General features: G+C 42.1%; 1 protein-coding gene across 4 annotated transcripts in view; it reads left to right on the top strand.

Moving 5' to 3' along the window:
- The window catches only part of HNF1B (HNF1 homeobox B), a 101,702-nt gene that overhangs the window by 3,102 nt on the left and 85,868 nt on the right, over window positions 1-12,732 (top strand). For 3 of the 4 annotated variants that reach the window (XM_044672729.1, XM_044672726.1, XM_044672727.1), the window contains exons 2-3: window positions 3,219-3,418; window positions 8,871-9,135. In XM_044672729.1, coding sequence (XP_044528664.1) covers window positions 3,219-3,418; window positions 8,871-9,135 — 465 coding nt within the window. The remainder of the gene's footprint in view (window positions 1-3,218; window positions 3,419-8,870; window positions 9,136-12,732) is intronic. The other variant, XM_044672728.1, reaches the window with a different exon arrangement.

The raw sequence follows: 12,732 nt of genomic DNA, 5'->3' as shown, positions 1-12,732 counted from the left end.
CACCCCCCACCCCAATATCTCCTAGAGAGTCCGCGTCCCAAAGCGAAGGTTTAGGCCCGAAAGTCTCCGTTCTTTCCCCGGGGACTGGCGGCAGAACATTTCCCTTCATTCCCTGGGTGCCGGTCTGCGGGACTTGGCTACAACTTTTCTTTAGAAAGATGTTCTTTTCCCCGCGACAAATTTGAAGGGTTGTCCCTCCAAGGAAGCCACAGTTCTGGGCGTGAGCACACGCACAGTCAGAGCCCCCACTTGCAGTGGAACCCGGGTAGATTTTCCTTCCACGGTCTAAAGGGGTTGGGGTGGGGAGGGAGAAGTCGCCTTTCTTTCAAACTTCCTTCTCTCCTGGGGCCGAGGCTCCGTGGTTTGGGTGATTCTGAGCTCAGGTCAGGGTCGGGCTTCAGGCGGCCTGTTTTGGGCCAGCACTTTCCTTCCTTAAGACCCCGGGTTAAAGCCTCTTACACTCCAGACTCACGGAGATTCCGGGGGGCCAGGAAATTGACACGCGAGGGCTTAAGGGAGATTGTTTTGAAAACTCGAGTGATCCCGACAAACTGGGCGCGGGGCTGGCGTCCGGGAGATAAGGACGTTTGACACCTGCCTTCCCAATACAATGAGGCCTGAGCTTTTGTCTCGTTTGTTTGTTCACAGTGAATGCCACCTGAAAGATTTCTTTAATTTTTGCCCCCTTTTACGTTCCTTTCTTTCTTCTTTTTTAAAATTTTAAAATCGTATTTACAAATCCAGAGTTGGGTCACCAGGCTTTTTTTTTACTCGTGGGAAATAGTCCTGAATTCTGGAGTCGATTTTTAATTACACCATCTTATCCCAAGATTTAAGAGGCCTTTTTCTTAGGTAGGTTTTTTATTTTTTATTTTTTTTTTTCAAACAAGACTCCAATTTTGTGAGTAGGTGTATAGTTTTTCATTTTTTATTTTTTGGGTGTTTTTAAAGCTGCTCCATTATGGGCTCTGGGTACTGAGGGTTCGTTCCATTCATTTATTCCATGAATTCCCCGATGGAAACAGGCAGGCAGAGTTGAGCTTGACCCCAATTACTTCACTTCCTAGGTTTAGAAACCCTAAAATAAAATCAGGCTAACAACAAAACCCCCAAATCGCCAGAAGCTGTTAACACGAACAAACAAAAAAAAAATTAGCGACCAAATAACTTTCTCAGCTTTTAAAATGATTTTTCTTACCGCTCCCCCAGTTTTATTTCCCCCCTCTCTCTAAGGGAATTTCATAACATTTGCCTCATTTTCTGAGCATTTTCTGATATTTAAATGCCGGTTTCCAAAATACCAATCGTTCACTTTGAGATATACACCAGGTAAATTTTCTGAGTTTGAAACTCTTTTCTCTTCCCACATTTTGCCTCTGATACTGATCAAAATAAATGTCTACTTTAGAGAGAGTTTATAAATGCTTTCGATGAGTGGCTTCTTTGGCTAATCTCTGAATTCCCCTTCCCGGCAGCTCTCCAAACTCGGGGACTGAACACCTATTTTTTTTTTTCTTCATTAATTTATCACCAAAGGATTTGCCAAAAGAATCGCTAAAGTTAGAGAAAATATTTGTAAAATACGGTAGCATAATTATTTACTAGAATGTTTTTTTTATTTCATTCATAAAAAAATACCACGAAAATAATTCCATGAATGACACAATTTAGAATGAAATTGCTTATTATGTTGTGACACCCTGCTTTGTTGTGATCGGTTCAAATAATTTTTAATGGATTCCCACACATCCAAACGAATTTCAACGTGCACGTTGACATCAAAATAGAGATGTCCACCCTCCCCCACCATACTATAATCTTTTGTTTTAGATAAAAATCTCCTCAATTTCAAGTCACCAGATATAACAATGAGAAAAAAAAAATCCTAAAGGACAGATTGCATTTGAAGGTTATTGCAAAGGAGGAACTAGCTAGCTCTGGCATTTTTCTTCCTAAACTCTGAAAAGTTTTGGATTTGGGTTTTTCAATTGTTGTTCCTCCCCTCCCCTCTCTTCCCCACCCCCACCCCAATTTAGGGTAACAATTGAAAAACATAATTATGTTCGGATCACTAAATGGAAGCCAATGGACAAAATGTGTTCTCAGGTACTCCCACCACATCTGTGGGGAGATCGTGCCAGAATAAGAAGAAAGAACGACTTTTCTTTTCTAACCTTGACCAGGTTGAAATTTCTAATTATTATTCAGAATTGTAAAATCCTGGGTCGTCCTTCATTGTTGTTCTCTCGGGGGTGGAAAGGCTAGAGTCCACATTTTAAAAAACATTTTGTTGCCTTCAAAGAGAAAGAGTTAATTAGCCCCGTGGTAGTTTCTGGATACTTTTCTGGGATATTGAAAAATCGTTGTTATAAACTTACAAAGGGGAAACGGTGTACCCTTTCTTAGTCTCTCTGGAGGTGGATGGGAAAGAGTTCTTCCGATTTTTACCAACCAGAAACTAAGGCACTCAAAAGGAAGTCATTTAATTGAGGTTCAGGCTGGAATTAGGTGACCACAGAAGCTCACGTTCACTTCCTTTCTATTCGCTATCACCTTGGGATCAACTCCAACGGAAGATAATGATATTTGCATCCCTGTGTGAAAGTGTGTGTGTGTGTAATTTGTTTTGCTTTTTCTATGTAGTTAGGGGAAGAATAAATAAAATCGAGGAAAAAAAAACTTCCGTTTTGCTCAGTTTCAGGTTTGGGTCTCTCTAGGACTGACATTAGAAAAAGTGCCTAGGAAGTCTCCTAATTCCTTTCCCAACTATCTTGGAAGAAGGAAAGTAGAGAGTGGCCACAAGTTCAGAGGAAAGCTCTTCATTTCCTTTTCTTGGGAGAGTCTGAGCTTGGACTTCAAATTTGTTCTCTTGCTCCCAGCCAACCCAGGATGGAATAGGTTGTGGGGGGAACTAGAACTGTTTACCTTGAGCCCTGAAAAGTTAAAATTTTGTGTTTTGCTATGGATTTGTTTTGTTTTGTTGCGTTAAGACAATGGAAAAACCTGTGAATTTGGAACCAAAAGAATCCCATCTGGGACACTTCCTGGGTGACTTTAAATAAAGCACACCAGTTCTTTGTGGCTCAGTTTCTTCCTTTGTGAAATACAGAGATTGGGCAGGGTGATATCTCAAGCTCCTTGCAACTTGAAAAGTCTATGATCAGTGTTTCTCCTGGGTTGCTGCAACAAGCATCCTAACTGTGTGCTTTCCTGTTTAGTGAGGACCCCTGGAGGGCAGCCAAAATGATCAAGGGATATATGCAGCAGCATAACATCCCCCAGAGGGAGGTGGTGGATGTTACAGGCCTGAACCAGTCTCACCTCTCACAGCACCTCAACAAGGGGACCCCAATGAAGACCCAGAAGCGGGCGGCACTGTACACCTGGTATGTCCGGAAGCAGAGAGAGATTTTGAGACGTAAGTGTTTTCATCTGGAATCTGGTTTGTTGAAGGACCTTTGCTCTATCACTGACCTGTATACACCTTGCCTCAGTTTACCCATAATTAAGGACTTTTATTAAAACAATTGGTTCATTTCAAGGAGTAAGAGAGGAGCCAGGTAATAGAGATGGTTAGCCCCAGTGTCACTATAGAACTGACAGATAGGAATTGCGTTGTAGGGATGGAAACAAGCTCCTCTCTAACAGTCCTTTTGCTGCTCACTGACCCAATGTTTAACCCTTAATATCCACAAAAAGCCCTACTCTAGTTTCCAGTTTCTGATATGTTCATCCCATTCCCAAGTAGGTGTAGGGGGACATCCCCTGCCTTTCTTCCTCTGTCTCCTCCCCTCTCCCCACCCCAACTTCCATCTACACTAGACTGGGCATATCACACAATGCCAGATTGCTGATCCAAGTTTCCAAGGGAGACAAGCTATTTCCACACTCTGCTCCCTTTTGGAAAAAGTATAAGATATATGGGTGACCCTCCCCCCTTCCTATGCCACAGGTCACCAGGTAGAGTCCCAGTGTCCCTACTTGGGGAAGTCTGGCAGGCTTTAGGGGTTAGGGAGAGGGAAGGGTTCAATATTGAAATCTTCACTTCTCAAATGGCAAGGTGAGGGTTGAGTAGATGTTCTCCAACTGAATCATCAAAAGAATTCCAATACCAGCATCGCAAATCCCTCCTTGGTGCCCCTTCTCCTGTCTAGGAATAGCAAGCCAGGCCAGCAGGCAGCTTTAAAGGACTTAGGGATGTTTGCTGGGAGTCACTGTTGGTTGATCCAATCCCACCCCTCTAACCCTCCAGAGCAGACTCCTCCCTCCACCCCACCTCAATTTTCCTGTACAATCTTGGCACTAAGAAGGTTATTCTCTACTTTTTTAAGTTTGGGGAGTCTGGAAATTACTGAGTTATAGATGAGTGACATGAACATGAAGGACAAATTGTTTTACTTTAAGAAAGTCCCCCCTCCCCTTTATGCTTCGATTATTTTGGTATGCTTCTTTTCCTGGTTAAAAAAAAAAACAAACCACACACACTCATGCATGCCACACAAATGGACACAGGCATGTGTGAATGTGTATATATATATACACACATTTCCATATATGTATATTTTGTATGGTGTATATGTATGTATACATAAAACACTGAGCACCTTCTGGCCACTTGCTTTTCCTCTCTAGAAATATAAAGGTACTTGATGGCACAACTAACTTTTATTCCCCCAAAGGCTGGGAAATCAAACCCTTAAGCTAATTAAGATGTTCATATTCTCACTTCTACAATATGAGGCCAGGAAATCTTATGAGGATCAAGAGCCTGGCTTCCTCTGTGTAGCAGAAAAAATGTTCTATTCAGTGATTCCCAAAGTGGGCGCCACTGCCCCCTGGTGGGTGCTACAGTGATCCAGAAGAGCGGTGATGGCCACAGGTGCATTTATCTTTCCTATTAATTGCTATTAAAATTTAAAAAAAAATTAATTTCCAGGGGACTAAGTAATATTTTTTCTGGAAAGGGGGCGGTAGGCCAAAAAAGTTTGGGAAACACTGCTCTATATGAAGTCAAGAGGATCCAGGTTCAAATCCTCACTCCATCCTTACTACCTGGGTGATTTTGTTCAAACTACTTCAGCTGAGTTTCAGTTTCTTCCTCTATAAAATGAATAGCTTGGAGAAGATGGTGTCTGGGGTTGCTTCCAATGTTAGAGTTAGGATCTTGTGGCCTTTATTATAGAGTGATGAATAGGTGCCCTCCTCCCCTCTCTCCTCCATCCCTCCCCCTCAGCTCTTAACTCCTGAGCCTTTAAAAAAAAGTTTTAGATTTGGATTTTAGATTTAAAAAAAAGTTTAGGTACTGAAAGGAAGGAGAAGGGAGGAAGCAATGGGTAGAGAGTAAGAGGAAAGGGAGAGAGAGGGAGGAGAAGAGAGGTAAAAAATAAAGAGATGTGTGTAAGAGAGAGATAGAGGCAGAGACAAAGTGATAGAGATAGAACAAAAGAGAGAAGCAGAGCGAGAGAAATGGAGAGAGACAGGAAGAGAGAGATAGAGAAATATAGCGTAAGACAAAGTGACAGAGAAACAGACAGAATCAGAGACAGAGAAACAGAGAGACAGAAACACACACAGACAGAAAATATTTCCTTATAGAACTATAGAAAATAAATTGAGCCACCCATCAGTCTTGACTCTGCTCTCATGAAAGGACTGTAGAGTCTCCAGGATTGACCCTTCTGGGTCCCATTGGGAATGAATCAGATGCTAACTTCTGCAAATCAATTTCTTTATGGACAGTTTATGTTTTTCACTTCCCCTTGTTAACCAGAAATTAGAAAGGAAGCAAAGTGAAGGGGAGTGTGAGTAGTGAGGGTGATGTGAGTCTCTAGAAAGCACTGTGTAAACTTCTAGGGAAAAAGCACACAAATTATTGTTATTCAAGCCTTTTGTGAGACCATATATAATAACAGACTTGAAAGTGGTTTGAAAAGCATAAAGCACAATACAAGATCAGGATATTATTTCTATTCCCATTTCTGCTATTCACCTCACTTGGGTTCTGACCACATTCTAAAAGGTGGCTAAGATTATCAAAAGGTTCTTTAGGTTTCTACTGAGCCCATTTTACAGGTGGAGAAATTGAGTGACATGAATAGGAGTTCTGTATTCTCCAGTTTGGAATCAAGACTCATTTTTCCTGAGTTCAAATCCATCCTCAGAAACTTACTAGCTGTGTGACCCTGGTCAAGTCACTTGACCCTGCTTGCCTCAGTTTCCTCATCTGTCAGATGAACCAGTGAAGGAAATAGCAGACCACTCCAGTATCTTTGCCAAGAAAATCCCAAATAGATTCAAAAAGAGTTGGACACAACTGAACAAAAAACCAAAACCAAACAAATCCAGCACTCTTCCCACTAGACCACACTGATAGAGAACATCAGATCACTAGATTTCATGACAGAGAACATAAGTTCAAAACTTAAGTTTGCTATCTGTACACTCCCAAGGGGATGGATAGATCAGTTCATGTCCTAGAGTATGAGTGCCCTCATGAATAAAATAAAGAATTTGGAAGTTCCCTTCCAGACCTAAACTTTTTTCTTTTTTTTAAACCCTTACCTTCCATCTTAGCATCAATACTGTGTAGTAGTTTTAAGACAGAAGAGTGCTAAGGACTAGAGAGTGGGGGTTAAATGACTTGCCTAGGGTAACACAGCTAGGAAGTATCTGATGCTACCTCCCATCTCTAGCCTGACTCTCAATACCCAGCCATCTAGCTGCCTCCAAGCTCTAAGCTTTTAAAAATTAACTTCTTTCTCATTAAAAAAAATCTTGTTTTTAAATTATAGCTTTTATTGCATCTTGGACAGATAGATGGCTTAGTGGATAAAGTACTGGGTCTGGAGATAGGAAGACCTGAGTTCAAATCCATCTTCAGATATTTACTATCTATGTGACTCTGGGAAAATCACTTAACCTTATTTACCTCAATTTTTTATTTGTCAAAATGAGCTGGAGAAAGAAATGGCAGTCCATTCCAGTATCTTTGCCAAGAAAACCCCCAAATGGGGTCATGAAGAGTCAGACATGACAAAAAAAAATGATGGAACCACAATTTGTTCAACAATTTCTGAAAATATCCATTTTCCGCCCTTCATCTAGTGACTCATCCTTTATTACCAAGGTTTTAGAAAAGAAAGGAAGCTTAAAGCTTGTGATGGACTAACAGAAATGGATAGTCATGAAAGGGACTGACAAGACTGTGAAGTGTCCAATTTCCTCTCCAAGGGGCCATGTAGCATACCTAAGGCCTTGGCCATCATATATGCTTGTTACTAGTGAGAGTTATATTTCAAGGATCCAAGAAAGGACAGGGAGTGAATGAGCAGAGACTGGGTTTGAACCCAAGTTGAAGGACCATAGATTGAGAACTAGAAGGGCCCATTTAATCCAACTCTTTTATTTTACTGGTAAAAAACTGACGACTGAGAAGTCGGATGATTTGCTCAAGGCCCAACATGTAGTAAATAATAGAAGCAAGGATTTGAATCCATGCCCTCTGACTTCAGAACTGCCTCCTTGAGTTGGGATTTGAAATCCTGATTTACATACTAGCTATATGAGCCCATGGCAAATCACTTCTCTCTGAACCTCAGTTTCCCCTTCTTCAAAATTCAGGTAATAATAATGTGTAGGGGCAAGTAGGAAGCCCAGTGGAGAGAGCATCAGGCCCAGAGACAGGAGGACTTGGGTTCAAATCTGGTCTCAGATACTTCCTAGCTGTGTGATTCATGGCACTTAACCCTGATTGCCTGGCCCTTGCTGCTCTTCTGTCTTAGAACTAAGACAGAGGACAGGGATTTAAAGAAAAATTAATAGAGGCAGGTAGGCAACTCAATGTATAGAGAGCCAGACCTAGAGATGGGAGGTTCTGGGTTCAAATTTGACCTCAGACACTTCCTACTTGTGTGACCCTGGACAAGTCACTTAACTCCCATTGCCTAGCCCTTACTGCACTTCTACCTTGGAACTAATACCTAGTATCTCTAAGGTTTTTTTTTTTTTTTAATAATGCTTATATCTCTATCTCACAGGTTGTTTGGGAGGGAGGAAAACCTATAGAAAGTGCTTACAGTTGTTATTGTGCCTTTCTCATAAACGAGCTTCTTTAGGAGTTAAAGTAAGTTAGCCAGTAAAGCTTCTCCTATTCCTGGCAATTCTGTGCTACAGAATTTGGGAATGGATGTCACTGTGTGTGCTTATGTAGCTAAAAAGAGTCCCATCTCAGGTGGTTCTAGAAAGGGGTTAAATAGTTTATTTTTAAAACCCGAACAGCTGAGGTACAAACAATTAGAGCTAGATTAGGGGTCTAACTCTTCAAATTCCTAACAATGTTTCTTTGAAAGCCTCGTGACCCAGAATGATATTATTAGGTAGTTTGCTCCAAAGCTTTGACTTAAAGGGATCTGGTACCAGGCCCTTAGAACCCTGGGAATCCCACCTGGCCAAGAATTCTTTCTGAAACATGCTAGAATCAACAAAACCAGAGACTTAATTTATCAATTAACAATTAATTAATTCTTTAGTTTTAAGAGTATTGCTTTATGTTTGAGAGTCAAATAAAAACAAATGATTTCTGAAGCAATGACTCTTGGGGTTGGAACTCCAGGAAAAAAGAAAAAAAAGAAATAATATTAGCTGATAGTGTCATAGGTTTGGATCTGAAAGGGGTCCTCTAGTCAAATCCCTTCATTTTACAGATGAGGAAACTGAGACCTAGAGAGGTAACGTTATTTGCCCAAGGTCACCCAGCTAGAAAAGGTCGGAGCTGGAGTGCAAAATCAGGAGAAGGGAATGTAGGTGTTTGTCTGTCTGTCATCTGGGTAGAGGCTACAGACCCTATCAAATCTACTCCTTTCTCTTTTCAGAATTCAACCAGACAGTCCAAAGTTCTGGAAATATGACAGACAAAAGCAGTCAGGATCAGCTGCTGTTTCTCTTTCCAGAGTTCAGCCAGCAGAGCCAGGGGGCTGGGCAGCCGGAGGATGCCTGCTCTGAGCCTGCCAACAAAAAGATGCGTCGAAATCGCTTCAAATGGGGGCCCGCATCCCAGCAAATCTTGTACCAGGCCTACGACCGGCAAAAGAACCCCAGCAAGGAGGAGAGAGAAGCCCTAGTGGAAGAGTGCAACAGGTAATGAGTGACCTCAGCTACTAAATAGTAAGCGCCTACTACGTGTCAGGCACTGTGTAGAACACTGGCCATACTTAGATACATGCACACTGGGACTCATCTTCCTGAGCTCAAATCTGGCCTCAGATGCTATGTGATCCTGGGCAAGTCACTTTATCCTGTTTGCCTAAAAAAAAAATTTTAGGAGAAAGGACATCCCCTCTAGTCTGCTTAGGATGGTTCTTCTGGGAACCAGTTCTGGTCATCTAAGATGCATCACATTGAGAGCCAGACCCAGAGATGGGAGGTCCTGGGCTCAAATCTGGCCTCAGACATTTCCTAGCTGTGTGACCCTGGGTAAGTCACTTGACCCCCATTGCCTAGCCCTTACCACTCTTCTGCCTTAGAACCAATACACAGTATTGATTCTAAGATGAAAAGTAAGGGTTTTAAAAAAAGAGAGACAAATGCAGGCCAATTGGAAGCTATTGGTGATCAGATGAAGTAGATCTATTGGATGTTCTCAGTGAGGATGGAGGCATGAGTTTGGTCCCAAAGGGGTCAGAAATGAAGCTGCTGGGGCAGCTAGGAGGCTCAGGAGTTAGAGAACTAGACCTAGAGAAAGGATGTTTTGGGTTCAAATATGGCCTCAGATACTTCCTGGCTGTGTGGTCCTGGGTAAGTCACTTAATGTCCATTGCCTAGCCCTTACTGCTCTTCTCCCTTGGAACTGATACTAAGACAGAAGGTAAGGTTTAAAAAAACAAAGCATTTATTAAGCACCTACCATATAACTGCACTAGATACCCGGAGATACAAAGATGAAAAAGTCTCTACCTTCAAGGAGCTTCCTTCCTATCATGCTCTTATAGCATTAAAAGATTATTATGATTATTATTAAATCAAACATAAAGCAATCCTAATATTAAGTTATTTTGAATAAATTATAATTCTTATAAATAAATAGCTTAAAAGGTGCACTGGAATGGAGGTCATTGTCAGAAAGCCTGGGACCCCCGGGGTGGGCGTTTCTTCTCTGCCTTTCTCATCCAGATTTATAGAGCCACCAATCTTTGTTGTTAAGGAGCTTTTTATTCAGTGCTTCCTATGTGTCCGAAGCTGTGGTGTAGGTCCCTAAGTGGAGGAAGGGTTCTTACAGGAAAACGACTCCATTCTTCTCATTTTACAGATGAGAAAACTAAGGCCTAGAGGGGCTTGTCTGAGGTCACGCAGGTAAGAAATGTCAGGGGCACAAATCGAACCCAGGCCCTTGGATGTCAAATCCAGCAGGCTTTCCACTGCATTATGCTGCCACCCCATCCACAGGATTATAGGCTCATAGATCTAAAAGAGACTTTAGTTCAACTCTCTATCTAGTTCCCTCTAGTTCAGTCCTCTCATTTTACAGATGAGGAAACTGAGGCTCAGTGAAGTAAAATGACTTGCCAGGGTCACAAGGTACTAATTGGATCATAAGATCTAGAGTTAGAGCTGAGAGTGGTGGTGTTTGTGGTAGGGGGAATGACCACAGAGGCCATCTAGTCCACCCCCCCTCCATTTTACAGATGAGGAAACTGAGGCCCAGTGAAGTGAAATGACTTGCCAGGGTCACAAGGTACTAATTGGATCATAAGATCTAGAGTTAGAACCAAGGGTGGTGGTGTTTGTGGTAGGGGGAATGACCACAGAGGCCATCTAGTCCACCACCCCCCTCCATTTTACAGATGAGGAAACTGAGGCCTTTGAAGTTAAGAAACTTGCCCAAAGTCATCCAAGGAATATTGAAGATGAGATTTGAATATCTTTGCTTCCCTGTGAATGTCATTTACTCCTTATTGCTTTTTAGTAGTGCAAAACCCAGTAAAGATGTGTGTGACTTCTAAAGCTCAATTTGAGTAGCATGGGGACATTTGGTAGGATTGGGTGTGGGCACTGATGGATGTGATGAGGTCTGACTGGGGGCAGGATCCTGGGAGGCAGGAAAATCTTTTCCCAGATGCCACATGAACCTCAGCCTGTTCTAACTAATCTTGGACGATGAGCACAGGGAAACCAGGAGCCCCCTTCCCCTCCTGCCCTTAAGAATGGCCTTCCAGGGGCAACTAGGTGGTACAATGGATAAAGTGCCAGGCCTGGAATCAGGAAAATTCATCTTCCTGAGGTCAAATCTGGTCTCAGACGCTCACTAGCTGTGTGACCCTGGCCAAGTCATTGAACTCTGCTTGAAAAAAAAAAAAGACTTTCTTTTATCTACTCTTCTGGCTTTCTGATAGAATGAGGCAGCTGGGAGTGTTAGGTCTACCATATAGAGTCACTAAGCCACCTCATCCCTCTTTTAAAGACTTTTCCAGATCCCATTTCATAGGAGAGTGGGGATGCTTCCGAACTCTTACCTCTCTCATACTTCTTTGTTCATTGACTGAAAGTTTCCCAAAGAACAGTGTGATCTCTAGAACTGGAGTGGTGATCTCAGAGGCCGTGTGGTATAATGGAAACAGAGCATTGTATTTGGAATCAGAAGAACTGGCCTCATGTGCCTATCCTACTGCGATTCCCTAGGTGTCCTGGAGCCAAAGGTTTCACCTCGCCAGGTCTCAGTTTCCTTATCCATAAAATGAGATGTTTGGTGAGTGGCTTGAACTTGGGATCAGAAAGAACTGAATTCCAATCCCAGCCTTTTCTTTTAAATCGAATGTCAATTCACAGACAGAAGAGTGGCGAGGGCTAGGCAGAGGGGTTAAGTGAATCTTGACCAGGGACACAGAGCTAGCCACTGCTCTCCCAAACACGTAAGTGATTCTGTACAGGGCGTAGTGTGTTTGGTTCTTCTACTCTTGGCTCCACCATTTTGTATCTGTGTGATGCTGGGCAATTTGCTTCTCTGGACCTTTGTTTTCCTTCTCTGTAAAATGAGAGGGTTGAACTAAAATGGTTCCTGTAGCCCCTTCTACCAGCGAAATTGGGATTCTCTGACTGGATGATTGGTAAGGTCCCTTCCATCTCTATGATCCACATAGCAGAGGAGTTTTGATATTTTTGGGGAAAGGAGGAATGACAAAATGAAAAATTCTCAGGAGATCAAAACTGAGAGACTTCCCTTCCATTCTAATTAGGAACTACTCATGTCCATGCAAAAGACTTCTATTGACTTGGTCTATGCAAATGACATCCAGATTTAGAACTGGAAGTAACTCCAGAGGTTATCAAGTTCATTTGACTCTTACAGAGGCGGGAGCAGGCTCAGAAAAGTGACTTGCCCTAGGTTCTAGAGGTAATGAGTGGTAGAACCAGAATTTGAATTCAGGTCTTTGGACTACAAATCCAACATTCTCACCTTTGTACCATTCTGCCTTCCAACCATAACTATACTCATAGCCTATAGGACAGATGTTCTGTGAACCCTGAGTCTGTGATTTAAAAAAAATTATTTTCATCATTACATTTCAATATTATTGATATCCCTTGTGATTCATTCTATTTTATTTTATGTTTGTAGAAACATTATTCTGACTTCACCACACTGCCAAAGAAGTTCATAATGAGAAGGGAAAGGAGGAAAGAAGGAAGGAAGGAAGGAAGGAAGGAAGGAAGGAAAGAAAGAAAGGAGGAAGGAAGGAA

The sequence above is a fragment of the Gracilinanus agilis genome, chromosome 4 (assembly GCF_016433145.1).
Source record: "Gracilinanus agilis isolate LMUSP501 chromosome 4, AgileGrace, whole genome shotgun sequence".
NCBI classification, from domain to species: domain Eukaryota; kingdom Metazoa; phylum Chordata; class Mammalia; order Didelphimorphia; family Didelphidae; genus Gracilinanus; species Gracilinanus agilis.
This window is presented reverse-complemented; position numbering and strand designations above follow the sequence as displayed.